A 20,462-nucleotide genomic window follows, 5' to 3' on the forward strand; every position below is an offset into this window, starting at 1 on the left:
GGTCTCCGTAGCGAGAAACTAAACTTCTGATTCAATACAAACTTAATATAAACAGCTGAGTAAAAAAACTGCCGTCTTGGCCTGCCCGCACTTCTGAGAGTTACCACCATGATGAGTGAGAACAGCCAGGGTGCGTGCAGCTTCATCCTCCAAGCATGCCGATGCCTCGCATAAAGCTGCAATTAGCAGTAAGCACACACAAGCAACGTTGCGTCTTGTTGTATCGAGTCAAAATATTTCTGCAATCCTGAATAGATAAGCCAAATGTCAGTCCTCTGCTAATTCATATTTCAAGAATAACTAGCGACGCAAAGAAGTATTCGATTTTAACTTAACCTGTTACACCGTATTCCCGTAATTCACTAGGCACGCCCTTATGTTTCGTACCTGTACGTGAAAGCCAACGTATCATTCCTCTCCTAGCGGCCAGAAACCCGAGAACAGTGCAAATGAGAAGCGGAAAGTACTAAACATTCGGTAAAGAGGAATCGAAGGGAAGAAGGACACATGCACAAGCCAAAAATGGACGATAAATCAAACTGTCACAAACGCGGCAGCTCGATGGCTACAAGTCGCAGGAGCACGGAAATATATGAGTCTCATGCTATAAGAAAACGCAGGACAAATAAAGTGTATGGAGGGAAACAAAACGCACACTGCCTTTTTTAGTTCAGCAGTGCCATTGTGCATCATAGAGCACTTTCGTCATGGTAAAATACAACCGTTCCATGTAGCGAAGGCGATTTCAAACAAATACTAAGGGCATGAAGACTGTAGGGACAACAAAATGAGAAAGTCTGTGCTTATAAACTTGACTACACCGAATATCTTCAGAATAATAGCCAGCAAATTTTCAAGCAATACCTATGCATGGAGGTAGCGATTAAGAGGCAGAGCATGCCCTGAGGGAAGTCAATTACCAAGGGACGCCAGGAATACCGTTCATGGTGACCACTGTTGCTATCCAAACAGAGCAGCGAATTCTCTCACAGACAATAAAGCAAGGGGCTGCTCCTCGAGGAGCACTTAAATTGGCGATCCCCACCCCCCCAATCCATTAGACGATTCTGTGTAGTGTGTTCTGGCAGCTCTCCATTCCTATAGCCCTACTATGCGGATTCCTGTGAATCCTCCGCCTCCACACGGGTCACACGCCCGTGTGGCAAACTTGTCGAAAAATCTGGCAACTTCTGGCACTTCTATAAGAGGCCAATACTTATAGCCTTGTGGCACTACCTACCTTTAGGGAATTTGACAGTAAAAGCAATTATTGATTCGTGATAAAATGGAAAATGGTCCTAGACACCTAGTCGCAAACGTTTCGTCTGGTCGCCTTCTGCTACACTTCATAAAGCCCGCCGAACCAACAAGACCAAGGCTCCACAATCTAGGAGAAAACCCACAGGCACATATCATAATCAGGTACCTGTCTCCCTTAGTCTTTGCGCTTCCTTTCTTGTGCACTAGCCAGCTGTTTTTTGAACCCCTCTGCTCGTGAGGGTGAATATTGACCCAGGACCACTCGAGAAAAGGCCTGGATTCAAGAGGTTCTACTCAATGTACGCAAGGAATGTGGTGGATCAATGGATAGACGAATGTACTGTTGTATTACAGCACTACAATTGGGGGTAGGTAAAGGTAAGGACCACGCCCTGGTTGCTTCAACTTTCTGCCGGATCGGATTCATTCTTGCACCCGAAATGCAGTGCCCCCGAAATACAATTATTTTCATGAAAACAAACTTTTGTAGGCCTTCACATTCCACTGCTTGTGCTGCGACAGCTAAACCACACACCGTAGGTGCTGCTTGTGCTCTCTACATGTTCTGGCTGAAGACTAAGACGAGGTACATGTAGACAGTCCTCCAGTTCTTCCTGTTAGGTTCATAACTACTCCGGTAAGCCCGTGCTGCACTCCAGGTGTAGCATTCAGAAGTGTACATCGCATACAGGGTTTTCGGGTGCGAGCCCGGAATATCGTGTTGTCTCTGTTTTGTAGTGAATGGGGACTTGGAAAAAAGCACCTGTGAAGCCAGATGTCAAACAAGCTGTTAACTTGCTCAATTTCTCACGTACTTCGCTGAGGTAAGGCATCGAGAGCCACTGCCACAGATTCATCGTGTTCCGGAGCCTAAAGTAAACGCACGAGCATTACCTTCCCTTCTCTTGAGGCAGCAATACCGACCATTGCTCCAGCGCTGGGCGATTCCTGCATCTTCCCTTCCTTCAAAAAATCATCCGCATGCCGATAAATCTGTCTATTACACTGTTGGGCTTCTAACCTCCGAAACACCTTCGAAGCTGATCCGTGGATTAGCTCAATACACTGCGCTGGACGACCTGCAGCTGGACAGTCTGTTGGAAGCTTGTCAGCTTTCAGCACATCAGTGAGCTCTTCATTGATATTTGCCCGTTTCGTCGGTTCCTCGGCTCAATAGCCAACCAACTTTTCTAATTAAATTCCTGCTGCAAAGCCAAAACGACTGACTGCATGCCGAAAAAGCCTCCTTTTGTGTTGCTGCGGGGCTGTAAGCATGAAGCCTCTACCCCATCTTATTGACGTACCCACCCCACCCCTATTCCCATCGATGAATTGAGCATTGTTTGATGAATCAGGGGCGGTTTTGCCAAGTACTTTCCGGCACCCGTTCCCGTACAGGGAGCAGCTATGACTCTTTGAGCGCGTCCCACACTCATGGCGTACTCAGGTCATACTGCACGGGTCCAACAAAGAAGTAACGGACCATGATGATAAGACCCAACTTTGTTATGTAGCAGCACCTATGCGCCTTAGGCTCGCCAATCCGTCCATTTTCACTGCCTGTTAGAAAATGTACGTTCTAGATACTGTGCTAACGGGTGAAAAGGCAGATTGCACTTCTGCACCGTCTGTTTGCAAAGCAGATTCACCTTATCCGATGTCAATCGGCTTAAGTACTTCTTGATTCTAATGCTAAGCTATATCAGCAGAGACCCTACTCATGGTGGGTCCCCAAAGTGCGGCCCTATTCTCTCTAGCGCCATTCACTGCGCCGCAGCCTGCTCAAGAGGCTTTCCGCTTTTCACATACTCCTCCTCTACTTGCCAAGCAACCTGCTGCCACTAGGCCCAATCCTACTCTCAAAGCTTTTCCTTCTTCGCATGGCCTTAAGGCTCGGACTCATATTACCCATTCCTCCAGAATACAAGCAGGTGCGTTGTTAGCAACAGTCTGGGCCTGCTAAGAATCGCAATATCCCTCTGGCCTTTTCGCATTCACCTTCGATTGTACTGTACGGCCGGTTCATGCAGTCTCGACATCCAGTGGCTCTAAATCAAGACCTTGTTCTTCCTTCTCAGCCAAACAGGCAGCAGCTTGATCATTGGATCCTCAAGCCTCAAGTGGTCAAGTATTTATGGAAGCCTCACCGGCGTGTTGCTTGATTGGTGAGTAGCTGTCCGCCCACCTGACGGGACACCTAGGGTAGATCTCGGAAAAAACACTGATAAAGCATCTGTTCTTTATGTTGTAGCTTTTGAGAACCAAAGCTGCATATTTCTAAGCATTTCGATATACTGGTCGATTTTCTCGTTGAGCTTTTTCAATTCTTCCAACAGCTTGTTGGTGTGCCGATTTCGGCACACACCGACGAGTCAGGGCTCGTATGACGACTCGAGCTGTGGCAGTGAACTGCATCTAACTCCAATAGGCAGGGCGAACAGAGCACAAACTTCTCCTCATGAAAAATACACAGCGAGATACATGCCTAACCGGCCATTACACTTTTGTGGTCGGTATAAAAATCTCATTGATGAATCGGTAAACATTTCATCCGCTGAACAATGATGCTTTTCTAGTAGCTGTGGAGCAAGTACGTTCACACTGGCCAGCTGCCCTTCTTGAGCCGTCCCAAATAGCGCTGTTCCACAGTTTACGCTCATCTCTAGAGGGTGGTTTTTGTTGATCCCGATGCTAGCGATTCACGGAAACTCAAATTGCAAATGACCTGATTAGAGCCTAAAACTGTTGTGGGGAAGCCTGAAGCCCCACACTATCCTAGCAAGTGTATGAGTGGAGAACAGCTAACTAGAAATTGTTCAGTTCAACGACAAAAGCTTTTGCCTTCCTCTGCTTGCGACCCGAAATGGAGGGGGTGTAGACAGCGAAGGCTCCCCTAGACCAACCAACCACTCCGAACATGCACAGTCAGTTGCAACTCAAATCCAGTGCGCATGCATACAACAACTCGTCTTCTTTTATCGCGTTACATGTACTCTACGCCAAGAAGGTATGCCAAGAGACAGTCGATATTGACTAGTTAGTAAGCAATGCTGAATAAAATGTAGGTTTTTGTAATAGGAAGTGTTTGCTTGCAGCTGTGCCCAATACAAGGGGCACTCGAAAATGGATGTATACAGCAGTGGGAAGAAGCCTCCCTAGGGCACCCTCGACAGCTACGCATCTGTAAAGGGCGGTGTATGCGCATATATGCCTACGGATATGCTTAAGTGCTCGTGCCTTCAGTGTCTTCAATATGTTACAGTGGCGTCAAGGAGGTGCGTCTCTACTCTGAGGAGCAACGGAGAACGTCCTCTATTCAGGATGGACCCTTTTGAGCAGTACTGCCTCTTCTAAAGACAAGGAATGCATATTTTCGTGAACGCCTTGCAGATATGTGGAAGACTTGCACACAGGCACTCCTTGCGACCATGACACCGACAGACGTGCACAACGGCGCCTCGCCCGCCGGCCAAAACGCTGAAGTCGTTGGTCAGCCCCTGGATGTACAAGAGAAAATAGAAACTGCGCAGTTCTGAGAACTTGAAAACACTGATTGTGGTCTATAATGAATTTAGGGCAAGCAGTCGGAGCTGCAGCCGCCACAGCAGCGGCAGCTCCTGCTGCGGCTGCTCTTGCTGCTGTTCCTCGTCCTCGTGCAGCAGCTGCGTTTATCGACCGTGCTCGTGCTATTTCTTGGGGAAGATGCGTTGACGTCCATATGCCTGAGGGTTGTCTTTGTCTGCTGGGCTGCTGCAGGGGCACACAAGCGCAGCCATGGGCAGGCACCATCCACGGGCGGCCCCTGAAACCCTCTTTCTCCGTTCGTTTCAAACGCACCGGAGTGCCTTAACGTCTCTTGGCAGCAGAGATCGCAGAACAGCATCGGAAACAGCAAGCCGCGTGCGTCGGGTGGGACGGCCAGCGCCGTGTGCTGCATAGACCAGGCCGAGCCGCCACCGACCCTGCAGCGTGTTTTGCCACCCCACTGAAGCACACCGCAAATATGAGGCGGAAAGACGGCTCTTGGCTTCTTCAGCAGATGCAGCAGCAGGTCTGGTGAGCGGCGCGACACATCGACGGAAATGCCGAAGATGACCAGCTCCGAAGCCTCCTCCCCCTTCTCCTTCTCCACGTCCACGGACGCAGGCACTGCAGCCCCCAGCACGTCTGTATCGCCGCCTCTTTCGCTGCCTTCTGCCGTTGCTGCCGCCACTTCGCCTGCTGGCGCAGCCGCAGCAGAAGGCAGCGAAAAAGGCACTGCCTGGTACTACGTGCTGAGCGGTCCAGAGGGCTCCCTGCTCTCCGTGGTCGTGTCGCCGCGCGATGGAGCCGAAGCCATCCGCCTCAGGATGCACGTGCGTCATGAAAGCCTGGCAGAGACGCTGGACGAAGGGCTGAAGGTCCGCCTTCTACCCTTTCCGGCGTCAGACGGCGCTGCAACCGAAGCCTCCCTGGCCACAGTCTCTGCTGCAACAGCAGCGCAGGATGGCTACGCCTGTCTGAAGGCTGTGAGGCGCCTCACTAGGGCCCCCTACTTCTTCTCCTGGACAGACACCCCCGCGACAGCGCGAAATCCCACAGCGGCGGCACCCAAGACTCGCCTCCTCCAGGCTCGTGAGGGCGACAAGGCTGCGGATGCTCTTTCTGTGAAGTGCTCGCCGAACTGCTTGGCAGCGCTGCTGCTACTTGGCACGACGTCTTCTCCTCTAGGACCTCAGACGCAGCTGCTGCTCGTGACACTGCTACCGCCAAGCGAGCAGCAGCAGCAGACGAAGGCGATGGCGACACAGCTGCTGCTCGCACCAGTGCACCGGGAGCTGCTGCTCAGCAGGAGGCGTCCTGACACTCCCTCTCCCCTGGCTCCCGCCAGCAGCGACGCTGCAGAATCCAGGAGCAAATTCGGCAGCAAATCCACCGGCAGCAACAGCAGCAACGCCTCCAAAAGCCCCTGGTCCGCCATCGATGCGAAGGAATTCGTGGGATGGTGCGCTGTCTCTTGCGGCGGCGGCAGCGAGACCATGCGCCTTACGCAGACTTCCGTAAGAAATACTCCTTCTGTTGCCTTCGCTCCTACTGGTGCAGCACCGGCAGGAGCAAAAGCAGGAGCTCTCACCGAGGAGGAAAGAGTTCTGCATGGGCTGCAGAGCCGTGTGCCTTGGATACTTCTTTTCGGAGGTCAGTGGCGCGACGCAGTGGGGCGTTGGTTTTTCAACACCGAGGTGTTTGCATTGATGCCTGTACCACTGGATTCGCTGCACGCAGCAGAGGCCTCGTCAGAGCCACCGCTTTCTTCGGCAGCGAGTGCGGCCGAAGTTGAACCCCCTGCTGCAACACCACCCTCTAAGGGCTCACACGGGTGGGCATGGATTGCACTTGGGGAGCATCTGCATCGCGGCAGCGCGCTGAATCGGTCTGCTGCGGCTGCCGCTGCAGTCCGCCTCGACGCACTGAGCAACAGCGAGCTCTTGCTCGTCAATGGCGGCAGTGTCAAAGACACCCCCACCAGTGAAGCGGAGGAACTTCAGGAGGAGGAGGAAAAGGACCACAACCCCAACCCCAGCCACGACAACCACAACAACAACCATCAGCAGCACCGCGATAGTCACACTTACAACCTCAAATTCAATCAGAACTCGGCCATCCCACTGACAGACTCCACGGTGGCTCTGCTGCTGACGCCTCGCAAAAACGCCTCCTCTGCTGCGAAGCCGCCAACAGCAACAGCGGAAGACACCGCAACGCCGCTGCTAGACGTGCAGACTGTACAGCTGAATATCACAGGACCGCGGCCTGAGGCTCGCATCGGGTAGCCTTGCCATTCTGCACTGCTGCGCCTCCTCTGTTGCTGCTGCTTCCGAACTGCTGCGCGTTTCCTTGGTGCAGATTCTCTACCCGTGCGCGGTGTGTAGGTGTACATAGGTGTGTGTGTGTGTGTGTGTGTGTGTGTGTGTGTGTGTGTGTGTGTGTGTGTGTGTATATGTGTATGGATATGTATATGTGGATATGTGGACATGTATAAATGTGTGTGTATATCTATGTATTTGTGTGTGGATATGTATATGCATATGCATGGATATGGATATGCATGGATATGGATATGTATGGATATGGATATGTTTATGTATGGATACGGATATGTATGTGTCTGCATGTATATGTGTATGTGTATATGTCTGCATGTATATATGCATATGTATAAGTATATGTATATATATATATATATATATATATATGTGTATATGTATACGTATATGTATATGTGTATATGTATATGTATACGTGTGTATGTGTGTATTATTTTGCCCGTCTGCTAGTAGCACTTTGTCGCCTTCGTCTCTGCATCACCCCGTAAATACTACCGCACGCCCCTCGCCCTCTGGTGCTGTGCGGCACAGCCCGCAAGTCTCTGGCTGTTGATTTTGGTGTGCAGGCACTCGATGACTGCGCTGCGGCGCTGGAACGGGGTGTTGAGCTTCTTCTTGTGTGGTGGCGTGGGGGTGGATGGACAAGGTTTGCCTGACATCTGGGAATTTCGGCTGTCTGTACAGCAGCGCGCGAAGAGCAGCAGCAAGGGCGTGTATTGGGGTGACGGGCAGTGGCGGTGCCTCTACGGAGGAGGCGATAGTGTCGCAAGGCCGTTATTTGAAGGGCCTCTGCAGCAGCAGCTTTTGCAGCAACAAGGCAGTCTTTCTGAAGTCGGCTCTGCGTCGCGCAGCACCAGCGGTTCTGGCGGAGGCTGTGGAGGCACCAGCAGCACGTGTGGATTGCCGTGCCTGATGTTTCCTTCGCTTGTTGCTCTTGAATTGCCACATACCGGCGACGACCACCCCACCGTTCTGCAGCAGCAGGAGGAAGAGGAGGAGGAGAAGGCGGAGGGAGCAGAAGAGAAACAGCAGCAGCAGCAGGAGGAAGAGGAGGCGGAGGGCAAGGCGCGCGTGGAAGCTGACTTTTCATCTTCTGCCACCCGTCCTATGGAGAGTCCTTCAAGCAGAGGGCGGAAGCGCGGCAGCTGGGAAGCGCATTCTTGCGGAAATATGAATTTACAGCAGCAGCAGCAGCTGCTGCCGCCGCTACGGAGGCGTAGGGGCAGTCCAGCCGACGGCCTGCACCGTCCGCGCTGCAGCAGCATGCGGCTAGAGGCAGCTTCTGCAGACGCTGGTACTGGCGCGGCGGAAAGGATGGCGTCGCTGCTGCTTGTATGTGGCGGCTTCAAACTGCCAAAAGACACTGGGCCGCTGCCTTCCCCCAACAAGCGGCGCGCGGCGGCAGCAACATCGCCAGGAGGCGCGCGAGAAACCCCCAAGGAGTGGACGTTGGCTCGCAGAGGAGCTCTTCTGCGCCGCTGCCGCCTTTTCCCGGAGCAGCTGGCAATGTGTTTTTGCGTGGATTCGCATCACCCCCAGGCAGTGCAGCTGCGTCTCCCTGCAGGGGAAAGTGACTCGCCTGGCGAGGAGGGCTCTCCAGTGTCTCAACAGGAGCAGCTAGGAGGGTCGCAACACATGCAAGTAGCAGCAGCAGCCACGAGCCATTCGACAGACACAGCTGAAGCTGGAGCAGCAGCCACGAGCCATTCGACAGACACAGCTGAAGCTGGAGCAGCAGCCACGAGCCATTCGACAGATACAGCTGAAGCTAGAGCGGCAGCCACACGCCATTCGACAGATACAGCTGAAGCTAGAGCGGCAGCCACACGCCATTCGACAGATACAGCTGAAGCCAGAGCGGCAGCCACACGCCTTTCGACAGATACAGCTGAAGCTGGAGCAGCAGCAGGAGAGAAACCGACGGAGGCTTTAGCTTCCATGACGGCTGCAGCGGGCAGTGCAAGTGCAGGCGCATCTGCAGCACTCGTGCTGAGCAGCAGCAGCGCCGGCAGTTGCTGCGAGATCGCCTCTCAAGACGACCATGAAGGCGTTGCGCATCAGAGCAGCAACAAGGTCAGCAGCGGCAACAATAATCATCGCTACAAGACGACCAAGCGGCAGAGCGAAACCTCTCCATTCGCCCTCTCTACTTGGCTTCAAGGCGTGGCAGCAGCAGTGGATGGGGAGCCTGAGGACGGTGAACTGCCTCCGGACGTTGCGATGGAAGCCGCTGATGCCACAGCCGAAGCAGCAGCTGCTGAAGGAGCAGCAACTGCTGAAGGAGCAGCAACTGCTGAAGGAGCAGCAACTGCTAAAGGAGCAACTGCTGCTGCTGCTGCGTCCCCGCAGCTGCAGCACCACGAGCAGCAGCAACGAGAAAGCCGCAGAGCCTCCGTTCTGGAGCGCCTCCGGAAGAAACTCCGAAACAAAGCTCCTGCGCCAGCAGCAACAGCCTCAGCAGGAAGGCCTTTCGCAGCAGCAGAAGCGGCAGCAGCAGAGGCAGCAGCAGCGGTTCCAGGTGAAGGCATGTACTTGTCAAAGCCCTTCCTGCAACCTGTACATTCTCCAAAGAAGCCTGCAGAGGTAGCGGCAGAAGTCACGCCGGCAGGAGGAAGTGTGGCGCATTGTGGGTCTACCTCGGCTGCTTTTGCAGCCGCTGACACACCACGGGTAGCTTCGAAAGCAGACTCCTCCACGACCTCCTTGCTGCAGCTGTTGCACCATACGTCTCAATGGCCATACGCAGCACTGGCAAATCCCCCGACGTTGACAGCGGCAAGCAGCGAGCAGCGCTGCGGCAGCTCCCTGACGGGAGAGTTCACCAAGCCACCCGGCCTGTTGCTGGAGCCAGACACGCCAGGCAGCAGCCGCATCCCCGCTGGCAAATCTGGTGGCAGACTAAGCTTCCGCCTGCAGAAGAGCCCTGTGGATGCACTGCACCTTCGCCGATGCAAGGCGCTGCTGATGCAGCAGCTGGAAGAGGGAGAGGAGCTGGTGCTGCCTCCTGAGTTGCAGCGGCAACAGCAGCCACCTGCTGTTGTAGCTCGCCACCACCAAGGTGACGCCGTCCCCAGCTTGCAGCATCCCCTCCAATCGCAGCCCTCAGAAATTCCCTCTGGCCGGCCTGTGGTGGAGCAGCAGTCGAATTCTTGGCAACAGCACCAGCAGCAGCAACACCAGCAGCAACAGCACCAGCAGCAACAACACCAGCAGCAACAGCACCAGCAGCAACAGCACCAGCAACAACAACAGCACCAGCAACACCAGCAGCAACACCAGCAACAGCAACAACAACAACAGCAGCAATACCTGCGTCTACCACCACCACCACCACCACCACACCAGCGGCAACAGCAACAGCACCAGCAGTACTCACAGATGCGCCAGTGGCAGCAACGGAAACTCGCTTCTGTTGGTCATCTGTTTTACGAGACTCCGATGCCTTTGCAGCAGCAGCAGCTGCTGCTGCACAGCTACCCAGCGGCATCAGCAGGCGGACTGCTGCCGCAAGTTGCTGCCCCTGTATCTGCAGCAATATCTGCTGCTGGTGCTGCTGCTGCTGCTGCTGCTGGCGTAGCTGACTGGCCGCCAGGCCTTGCGCCTCCGCAGCAACAGCCGTTTCTGCTGCAGCTACAGCAGCCCCTCAAGCAGCTGCAGCAGGCAGCACCGCAGCAGCAACAACGGCAGACCCTGCAGCAGCTACCACTGCAGGCGCATCCGCACTGGCCCTATCAGCTGCTGCACCCGCACCCGCAGCAGCACCCGCAGCAGCAGCAGCAGCAGCAGCAGAGCGCCGCAGCGTCGATTCTCGGAGCGCAGTATGAGCGGCCTCCATGGCGTCCCCTGCAGACTCAGACGCATGCACTGCTACAGCAGCAAGGGGCTGGGGGGATTTCTGTGGGAGTGAGGGGCCATGCGGATGCCGCTGTTTCCTTGGGTGTTGCTGCTGCTGCTGCTGCATGCCCCGTCGAAGGCTCTCCTGCGTTGCTGCCTGCTGCGCCTTCACCGCCGTCTGGAACGCACCTGCACCGCACCACGGAGCAAGAGCCGGTTCTTCCTGCAGAAGAAGCTCCTCCCACCGAGTACCAAGAGGCACCGCTAGGAGGCGAACAGGGGCGGCAACACCAGCAGGGGCGAGCGCTGCAGCGAGACGACATGGGGTTGCTGCTGGAGAGGGGCCTTCGGCTGCTGTTGAACCTGGCCGCAGATGTGCAAGTTGACGGGGAGGTTTTCTTGCAGTGTTTTCGGCATTTCTTGGGGAGCAGGAGCAGCGCCAGCCGCAGCGGCGTGCATCAGCAGCAGGTGCCTTCGTCCTTCCGTTCGGCGGGTTGGCAAATCGGCAGCGCAGCCAGCAGCAGCAGCGCCGAGCGACGCAGCAGCTTCAGCAGGACCAGCGGAGTGACTCACGGCAGCCGCAGGGGGAGCGCGAGCAGTCAAACGTCCAGCAGCTGTGTCAACAGACGCGAAGGAGGCGCACGTCCTTGGGGCTGGTGGGGGAATTCTGTGTGTTGTGGCCAGCATGCGAAACGCAGCAGACGAAAGCTGCTCGAAAAGCGTAGCAGCAGCAGGAGGAGTAGCGGCGATAGCAGTAGCAGCAGGAGCAAGAGCAGCAGGAGCGAGAGCGGCAGTAGCAGGAGCAGCAGGAGGAGCAGTAGCAGCGAGAGCAGTAGCAGGAGCAGCAGGAGGAGCAAGAGCAAGAGCAGGAGCAAGAGCAAGAGCAGCAGCAGTACAGAGCACCGCTACAGGCGGAGCCGCCGTACGGGCAGCCGAGGAGTGACGGCGAGGGCAAGCAAACGCAGCCGCATCTCTACGCATCGCTGCCACTACAAGAAAAGGGGTCATAGCCACGCAGCGCGCCGCAGTGAAAGTAGCACCAGCTATACAAGGAGCCAGAGCAGCAGCAGCAAGTGGCGATTCTCGAGATGCCGTCAGCATCGCCATGCTAAGCTTCGAGGAAGCCGCCGCGGCTCTAAGAGGGGCCAAAGCAAGTCGCATTCGCACAGGCGAAAGCCTCAGCAGCCGCTGTCTGTCTCCTCGCAAGGGAAGCGGGAGGATGCTTTGCAGTCGGGGGCGGAGCAACAGCTGCACTCTCAGCTGCTGCAGCAGCCATTTTTGATCAGAGGAGAGAACTGCTGTAGCCCCAGGAAGGACCCCCTAAAGCACCTTGCTGCTGCAGACCACCTCGCAGCAGGAGCAGCAACAGCGGCAGCTGCAGCACCTACTGCTGCGTCTGGCGCTGCTGCACGTCTGCATGCACCTGATTTCCTTTCTTTGGAAACGCGCCGCGTTCTTCCGACCGTCACAAGCAGCCACAGCCGCCGTAACCGAAGCCAGAGCCATAGCCGCAGCAGCCTCGGCAGCAGCGTTCGCGGCAACATCAAGAGAGTGATGAGCGGGGGGGAAACGCACGTCCACACACCGTCCTTGAGAGACTGCAGTTGTTGCCTCCAAGAGACAAACAAAAGAAGAAAGCTCTCAAGGCACCGCAGAAACGGGCAGTGCCCAGGCACACAGTCTCCCAGCAGCGACTACAGCACCAGCAGCAGGAAGAACGCCAGGAAGAAGGACGGACGGGAGGGGCTTCTGCAGCATCAGCAGCAGCAGGGCAAGCGACGTATGCACGAATCCTGGAGCAGTTGCTCTGATAGCAGGGGAACCAGCAACGGCAGCTCGAGGCGTCTCAGTAGGTGCAGCAGCAGCAGCGGCAATTCCAGCAGCAGCAGGCCCCTGCTGTCTCAGCATTTGCAGGAGCAGCAGGTTCAGCCCCGCAGTGAACCGCTAGCTTTCCGCAGCCGCAGCGCCTCATCTCGCAGAAGCAGCACCAGCAGCATCAGAGGCACTGGTGACACCTGCAGTCATAAAGACGAAACGCCAGAGCAGTTGCAGCAGCACAAGTGGCGGCAGCTGTTGCAGCTGCGCCTCCAGCAGCAACAACAGCAACGGCATCCTTCCTCAACTGGGGTGAAGGCTCCTGACATGTTGCCGCAGCGCGCACAGATGCCTTTTTTGTCAGCACCGCAACCAGAGAGAGAGGCACTCGAGCGGCCGCTTCAGCTCAGCACATACATGCAGCAGCAGCAACAAGGGACAAAGCAGCCCCAAGGGCAACAGCAGCAGCATGAGAAGGAGCTGTACACGCAGCAGAAGCAGCTGCAGCAAACGTCTCCGGCGCAGCAGCAGCAGGGCACCCACGAGCAGCAGCCGCTGCAGTCCTTGGTCGAACGAATGGGAAGGATCCGGCGCGAGAAGATCCGGCAGCGGTGGCAACAGCGCTTGAGCAGATCCTACGAGGAGCCCGTCTCTTCTGAAACTGCCGATATTGTGGGGCGTCCAGCAGCCAGTGTCTGCTCAGCAGGCCCCTCTGCGGCTGCGATGACTGCTGGAGGGACAAACGATGGCGGCTGTACAGCAAGTCGGCCGCTGGCGATCCTTTCCGAAGCACCTGTGAAGGCGGAAGAGCCGTCTGCGCCTCCGCCAGTGACAGCCGTTTCTGCGTCGGCAGCCTCCCCCAAGCAACTTGAAAACAGCTGTTGGCTGCCTCTCCTTCCAGCGGCACCGACACAGACTGCAGCGGCGGACGCGTCAACGGAAGTAGATGAGATGCTCGCCTACTTTGATGCGTTGCAGGCTGCCGGACTTGTTCCGAAAGCTCTGGATCCCATCGAGGAGGAGGAGCTGCAGCAGCCACTGGCGCGGCAGCAGGAGGCCTTTGGTGAGGTGGACGGACAAGGGCCCCCTCTCGCTGCTTCCGCTCCCGTGTTGGTGCAACGAGAAGCGCGTGTGCATGCAGCCCCACCGTTGCAGCACCCGGAGCAGGCAAATGAAGAAGCCACGGGAGCTGTCGCCGGGGGGTTTAGCAGCAAGTCTGCATTCATCGCGGTAGATACTCTGGAAGGCGTGGCTACCTCGGGTAAGTGGGAGAAGTGTTCATCGGTGGAAAGTCAAACTGAATCGAGGGCAGAGGCACCCGCGCTACTCCTACTACAGGCAGCCTCGCAAGCACCTACTGCAATGCGAGCAGCAGACGGCAGCAGTTCGGAAGCCACGGCCTTAGAGCTTCCCGCTTCGGTTCTGGACGCTGCTGTGCTGGATGATGCAACGCCTGCGGGGCCTAAAGCGCACAGAGACACTACACATGAGGCGGAAGCACTCTCAGCAGGGGACGCTGTCGCTAGAGCCTCCAAACAAGATGCCAGTACAACCGACGGCAGCAACCATACCAGTGCTGGCGTCACCAGCTGTATCGACTACAACGACTGCATTAGCAAGGGCGCCGGAAGTACCAACAAAACAGAAGACACGCTGCTGCTCTCGGCATGCCTCGAGGCTCCTGCAGCGAAGCCAACAGGATTCTTGCGGATGTTGCGAGGCCTCAAGGAAAGGGTAAACCGCTTTTAACCCTCGGGTTTGGCATCTTCGTGCGTCGCGCGCTTCCCTGAAAGGCGCACGAGGTCTGGCTGAACTCTGGGATAGCTAGCCGGTCCTCAGTCTGTCGGGACTGCCAAGGAAGAGGCATGGGGCGTTGCAGTGACATGCCCGCATGCAGAAACTTGTGTATGCATCGCCACGCGTACAGGAGGGCGGTCTGTGTGCATCGGATGCATGCTAACAGACTGGACTTGCATTTGCCGGACTGCAAGGCAGCGTGAATCCCTTTGAGCCTTGCTTCCGCCGCTCCTTCCAGCCATCACAAGTGGAGTCCTTCTTCCCTGCAGCAGCTGGCGGGGATGGCACCTTGGAGCCAGAGCCGTAGACACTACATATATCTACATGCAGTCATGGCAAACACTGACTAAGCGTCTAGTGCAAAGGCACTCATAGGGGCCACAAAAGGGGAGATGAGGGCAGTGGAAAGAGGAAAACGCCAAGGGGCTATCCCTGACGGGAAATTTGTCGAAGCTGTTTTGTCGTCCACTTGAGCACGGCTTCTCAGAAACCCTTCGAAACGTCAGGCTTTGTGCGCTGAAAATAAATTCTGGCAGCTCGCCGCAAAACACAACTTGGAATGCGTAGCGGGCTATGGTAGACTTCACTTTCTCCAATGCCCGTTGTATTTGATTAAGACTGCGTAAGCACTTCACCACTAACATGCAAACAGCCAAGCCGTAGCTACTCTTTGCAGCGTCAAGTTCGCTACTTGAGATGAGAATTAATCTTCTGTGCCTTTGGTCCAAAGGCTGCCCATATTTGCAAGTGGGTGTGAATGATTGCTCTTGGTGCATAGAAGGTGTAGCAATGCCTACACACCATAACTGTCTGCTCCCTCTCCTCTCGCACGGAGATCATGCAGGGTGAGGGAACGAAGTAAGGAAAGGTTTCTCTTTTGGAAAGACACTCACCAGCTTGCGATTATGCTTTGTGCTGGGTTGGGCCAAAGAATGGTCTGTTGGGGAGGCCTCGAATTGGGGGCTTTCCAGGATCTCTACTGTTGGAGGTAGCAGCGCTGCCGCTGCGCACAGTTTTAGACAGCTCCCGTTGAAGAAACAGACAGCGGACACAGCGGGTGTTGCCCATAGGCTCCGTCACCTCCCTCCGTGCAAAAGCATGCATGTGTTTGCGAGGAGGTCAATACAGTCCAAACACGACGTTCGGGGGACCGGCTTGAAAGCTCATGTGGCAACTTACTCGCTGCTATGTATATATCAAACAGGGGGACCGCAAATTTGACGCACACAACTCGTGCAGTACAAGGTTATTCGAAGCTTCTACATTGCCTTACAGGAACTCCCAGCAGAAAACGACTCTCCCCCAGAACCCCCGCAATTATAGCTTAAAGTCCTTTAGAAGCTAATTACTATACCTCAAGGCAGCATATAGACTACTTATAAGTCCGTTTGTTTGCTTGCAGACACGCCCTTGTAAAGGTTAAAACATCGCGCTCTGGCGACCAGCTGTAGCGCCAAGCGCCATGGTGAAGCTTGAGGTCATCCAATGAACTGTATTAAATGTCACGCACGTTCGAATGTGTTTGTTTCTTATGACCCTTAAAGAGAATTGGTACATGCCGCCCTTAAAGAGAAGTGTCGCTGATCCTTTCTAGAACCCTACATGATTTCCACACTGTGGGGAGAGGGAGGGGCCCGGGGGCAACTTGATGCGGCCTACGAACAGCCTAGACATTCGGACGCAGTCGCACACAAGGCAGTTGTGTGTGTGCGAGTGCAGCATATTTACAAACACTCTAAAGACGCTCCGCAGGGAGACACTTAACTCCAGGTTCATACAAACATTAACTGAATGTTTTTAAGTGTTCCTTTAAACATAACTCCCTCCTTTCCCTTCTTGCTCCCCTCGAGTTTCCGACGTTTGGGGAGAGGGACAGCTAGGATGCACGCAGCTGCACCTTCTAGCACCCTGGGCATTCACAGCTAGTTGCAGATAGTATCTAGCGCACATATGAACAGCATTGCGTGTTGCTGTATCGAGCTATGTGTACTCCGTAAAAGCTCCAGACACCCAAACCCAAATATTTGAGTTCTATCTAGTTCTCTGTTAAATAGGAGTAGAGCAGTAGCAGGTGTTTCTTGTTGCTGAGCCCGCTACACCTCCATCCTCATTTCATATACACGCGCTCTTCTCCCGTACATATGCGTCAAGACTATCTGGTTGTAGGACAGCCGTAGAGTTCCCGCCTAATTGCCACTCCCCAGGCACATAAAAGTGCAAAATTAGTGCATATGGAAAAGGATGTGCGCATAAACCACTGTAGTGAAAGCGATGGGAGGAAAGACAGACACACCAGCAAACAGTGAGCGAAGGTGCAAACCGAAATAGCTGTGGCGTCAGAATGGCTGGTTGTCGTTGGAGAGCTAAAATTTGTGTTCCTCCTGCCACGAGAAGCAAGGAAGTGAGAGCTGTAAGGAGAAACAAAGTAAATTCTAGCTCAGCAGTGCCTCTGCGCCTTTTATGGCAATGTCTGCATGCAAATGCACTCGTTTCAAGCACAAGAGTCGATTCCGAAGCCCGTAACGAAGCATCAGGAAGAAGGCAGAACACCACGCCTATAAGTACCTGCGTATAGGGTTGAGTGTGGAGAGTAGTGTCACAATAATAGCCAGGAACGTCTGCCAGCACCTCTCATTGAAGGTAGCTATGTAGGGCAGAGGATGCTCTGAGAAAGGACAAGGACTAAAGGACGCGCGGAGTTCTTTCTGTGCATAATATTCTTGTGAAAAGTGACATAGCCATTGATCTCACTTAGACAATGAAGCCCAAGGACTCCTGCGCCAGCGTCAGACTAGTGGTCCCCACCCCGCTTCACCAGAAACTCCCGTCTACTGTTTCCAGGGCACGCGAAACCTACACTCTACCGGCCGGACGGCTCCCTGGGATCCTCCGCATTCATATGTCTTACTTGCCTGTGTAGTAAAATCCACGAACGATTCGGGAGCTTTGAAGCTCTTTTGAAATGCTGATACCGATCGTAGTCTGGTGCCTCCTGCTTTAAGGCAATTCAACGCAGAGAATGAGCACTGATTCGCGGTAGGACGGTAAAGGTCCTAGCCACATAGTTGCAGACTTTTTGTCAGGTTAGCTAATGTTGCGCGTGGAAGAGTCGCAAAGCCTACTGATCCACTAGGACCAAGGCTCCACAATCGAAAGGCAAAACCGACAACCGCTTAGCCTAATCGCGTGCCTGTTTTCCTCGTAATAGCGAGCTGCCTTCTGATTTATTCTGTTCTCAAGGGTGAATGCTGACCCCAGACTACAAGGACCAGGAGGCCTGGATTCGAACGATGCTACTCACTATGCAAAAAGGATGCTGCCGATCAACGGGCAGACGAGTGTGCTAGTGTATGATATACCCACTCAGCACAAGAATCTGTCCATCTCCCATAGGGTGGTTTGCAGTGTTCAAGTTGTGCTTGACGTGCTGGCGGGTCTTCAGGTCACGCCAAAACGCACTGACGATCTTCGGATCCTATTCGAAAGGATATTCATGGAGATTCCCTGAACCTTCCAGACTTGAGTTGAGAATAGCTGAGCGACTTCCTGAAGGGTGACGGAGCTGGAACACGGGATGAAGGGGGCATATTTTCTGAGTCTGCTGACAAGGATGTAGATGCTATACTGACTCTAAGGGGTGAGAAGGCAGATTGCACTTCTGCACCGTCTGTTTGGAAAGCAGATTCACCTTATCCGATGTCAATCGGCTTAAGTACTTCTTGACAACTAATGCTAAGCTATATCAGCAGAGACCTTACTCATGGTGGGTCGCCAAAGTGCGGCCCTATTCTCTCTAGCGCCATTCACTGCGCCGCAGCCTGCTTAAGAGGCTTTCCGCTTTTCACATACTCCTCCTCTACTTGCCAAGCAACCTGCTGCCACTAGGCCCAATCCTACTCTCAAAGCTTTTCCTTCTTCGCATGGCATTAAGGCTCGGACTCATATTACCCATTTCTCCAGAATACAAGCAGGTGCGTTGTTAGCAAGTCTGGGCCTGCTAAGAATCGCAATATCCCTCTGACCTTTTCGCATTCACCTTCGATTGTACTGTAGGGCCGGTTCATGCAGTCTCGACATCCAGTGGCTCTAAATCAAGACCTTGTTCTTCCTTCTCAGCCAAACAGGCAGCAGCTTGATCATTGGATCCTCAAGCCTCAAGTGGTCAAGTATTTATGGAAGCCTCACCGGCGTGTTGCTTGATTGCTGAGTAGCTGTCCGCCCACCTGACGGGACACCTAGGGTAGATCTCGGAAAAAACACTGATAAAGCATCTGTTCTTTACGTTGTAGCTTTTGAGAACCAAAGCTGCATATTTCTCAGCATTTCGATATACTGGTCGATTTTCTCGTTGAGCTTTTTCAATTCTACCAACAGCTTGTTGGTGTGCCGATTTCGGCACACACCGACGAGTCAGGGCTCGTATGACGACCCGAGCTGTGGCAGTGAACTGCATCTAAGTCCAATAGGCAGGGCGAACGGAGCACTAACTTCTCTTTGTTTCTGGAAGATAAAAAGCGAGATACATGCATGGTGGCTAGCGAACTTCTCAAGTACTTGCCCATCCTTATGGCCTTTACACTTTTGTGGTCGGTATAAAAATCTCATTGATGCATCAGTAAACATTTTATCCACTGGCCAATAATGCCTTTCTAACAACTGTGGAGCTACTGCGTTCACACTGGCTAAGAGGCCCTCCTTACCCGTCCCAAATAGCGCTGTTCCACAGTCTACGTCCATCTTTAGAGAATGGTTTTTGTTGATCCCGATGCTAGCGATACACTAATAACCAAATTACGAATTACCTGATCGCACCCATAAAACTGTTGGGGGGAAGCCTAAAACCCCACGGCGCTCCTAGCTAGTGTATGAGGGGGGAGCAGCAGCTTCGCATTTGGGGTGCTGCCAACTTTTTGGTCCATCGAAGATATGCACAGGGAGACACTTAGTAAGGTACTGAATGCAACTAAAGAAGTGTGTCAAGCGAAAATTGTAGCCTCCGCCGCACATGCCCCTGCGAATTTATCACAGGAGAGAAGAAGGACAACTACGGTTTGCGTAGCTGCACTGTCTAAGCACCCCGAGCGTTCAGCCCTAGATGTGCGAAGCTTCGAGCAACAGAATTCTCTGCATCAAATAAGGTTTTTAGCTCATTAACACTACTAATGAAGCGTAAACTGTTAAGATTGCCTTGCCCCACTGCGCCATGCCATCAATCCCGAATCACACTGTTTCCTGCCCCATCATATGATATACGTGAGGAACTGGTAGGGTGGCCATAGCTCTGCAAGCACTTTTTGATGCTCATCGGAGGCTATGTGCGCCTGCGTTGGGGCGGGCTTGCCTTGTCCAAAGTGAGATGCGCGGCTATTGAAGTGCAGAACAGTGAGGGGACGCTATATAGACAATGGGCTTCGGGGTTTTCGAGGCTCAAGTTGGCTCTAAAACGTCGCATACTTAAGCCAAATGGGAAAGCATTTGAAACCATGTGGAATAATGAAGAAAGCTCCCCAAGGCAAGGCCCACGCGGTGCCTGCATCTCGTTCAATGGACTAGCAAGCGAGGCACTAGTAACACCCGCAGAAACCAAAGCGCCGATCCCTCTCTTCACACGTTGTTTTCTAGCATGTATTCAGCATAAACAGCAATTTTAATGCCTTGCAGCAAGCATGGAACAGCACAGACGTAGGCTGGAAGCGATCTAGCAGCACGTGTCTGGTAAGGTAAACACAGCAGCACCCAGGGGCGCTGCTGGCAGGGCGCATAAGGTACCCTTGTTGTTTTATTATTCACAGCAGAAGACACGTTAACTGGAGTTACCAGAGGGATTTGATGGATGCAAGCACCTTTTGAGGGAGAACCTGAAAATTAGGACTGCTAACTTTGCACACTTGT

The 20,462-nt window shown here is 54.0% G+C and overlaps 1 protein-coding gene across 1 annotated transcript; it reads left to right on the plus strand.

Annotated features, from left to right (window-relative positions):
* The first annotated feature begins 8,458 nt into the window (after positions 1–8,458).
* LOC34622104 (ice-structuring glycoprotein) lies at positions 8,459–14,522 on the plus strand. Its single transcript, XM_026335732.1, is given in 12 exon segments — positions 8,459–8,536; positions 8,664–9,110; positions 9,186–9,374; positions 9,699–10,079; positions 10,379–10,381; positions 10,383–10,430; positions 10,808–10,914; positions 11,660–11,750; positions 11,977–12,108; positions 12,577–12,828; positions 13,395–13,772; positions 13,929–14,522. Coding segments are annotated over 12 exon segments (2,700 nt in total).
* The last annotated feature ends 5,940 nt before the right edge of the window (positions 14,523–20,462 follow it).

This window comes from Cyclospora cayetanensis, unplaced genomic scaffold (assembly GCF_002999335.1).
Source record: "Cyclospora cayetanensis isolate NF1_C8 unplaced genomic scaffold, CcayRef3 CcayRef3_contig_79, whole genome shotgun sequence".
Lineage (NCBI taxonomy): Eukaryota > Apicomplexa > Conoidasida > Eucoccidiorida > Eimeriidae > Cyclospora > Cyclospora cayetanensis.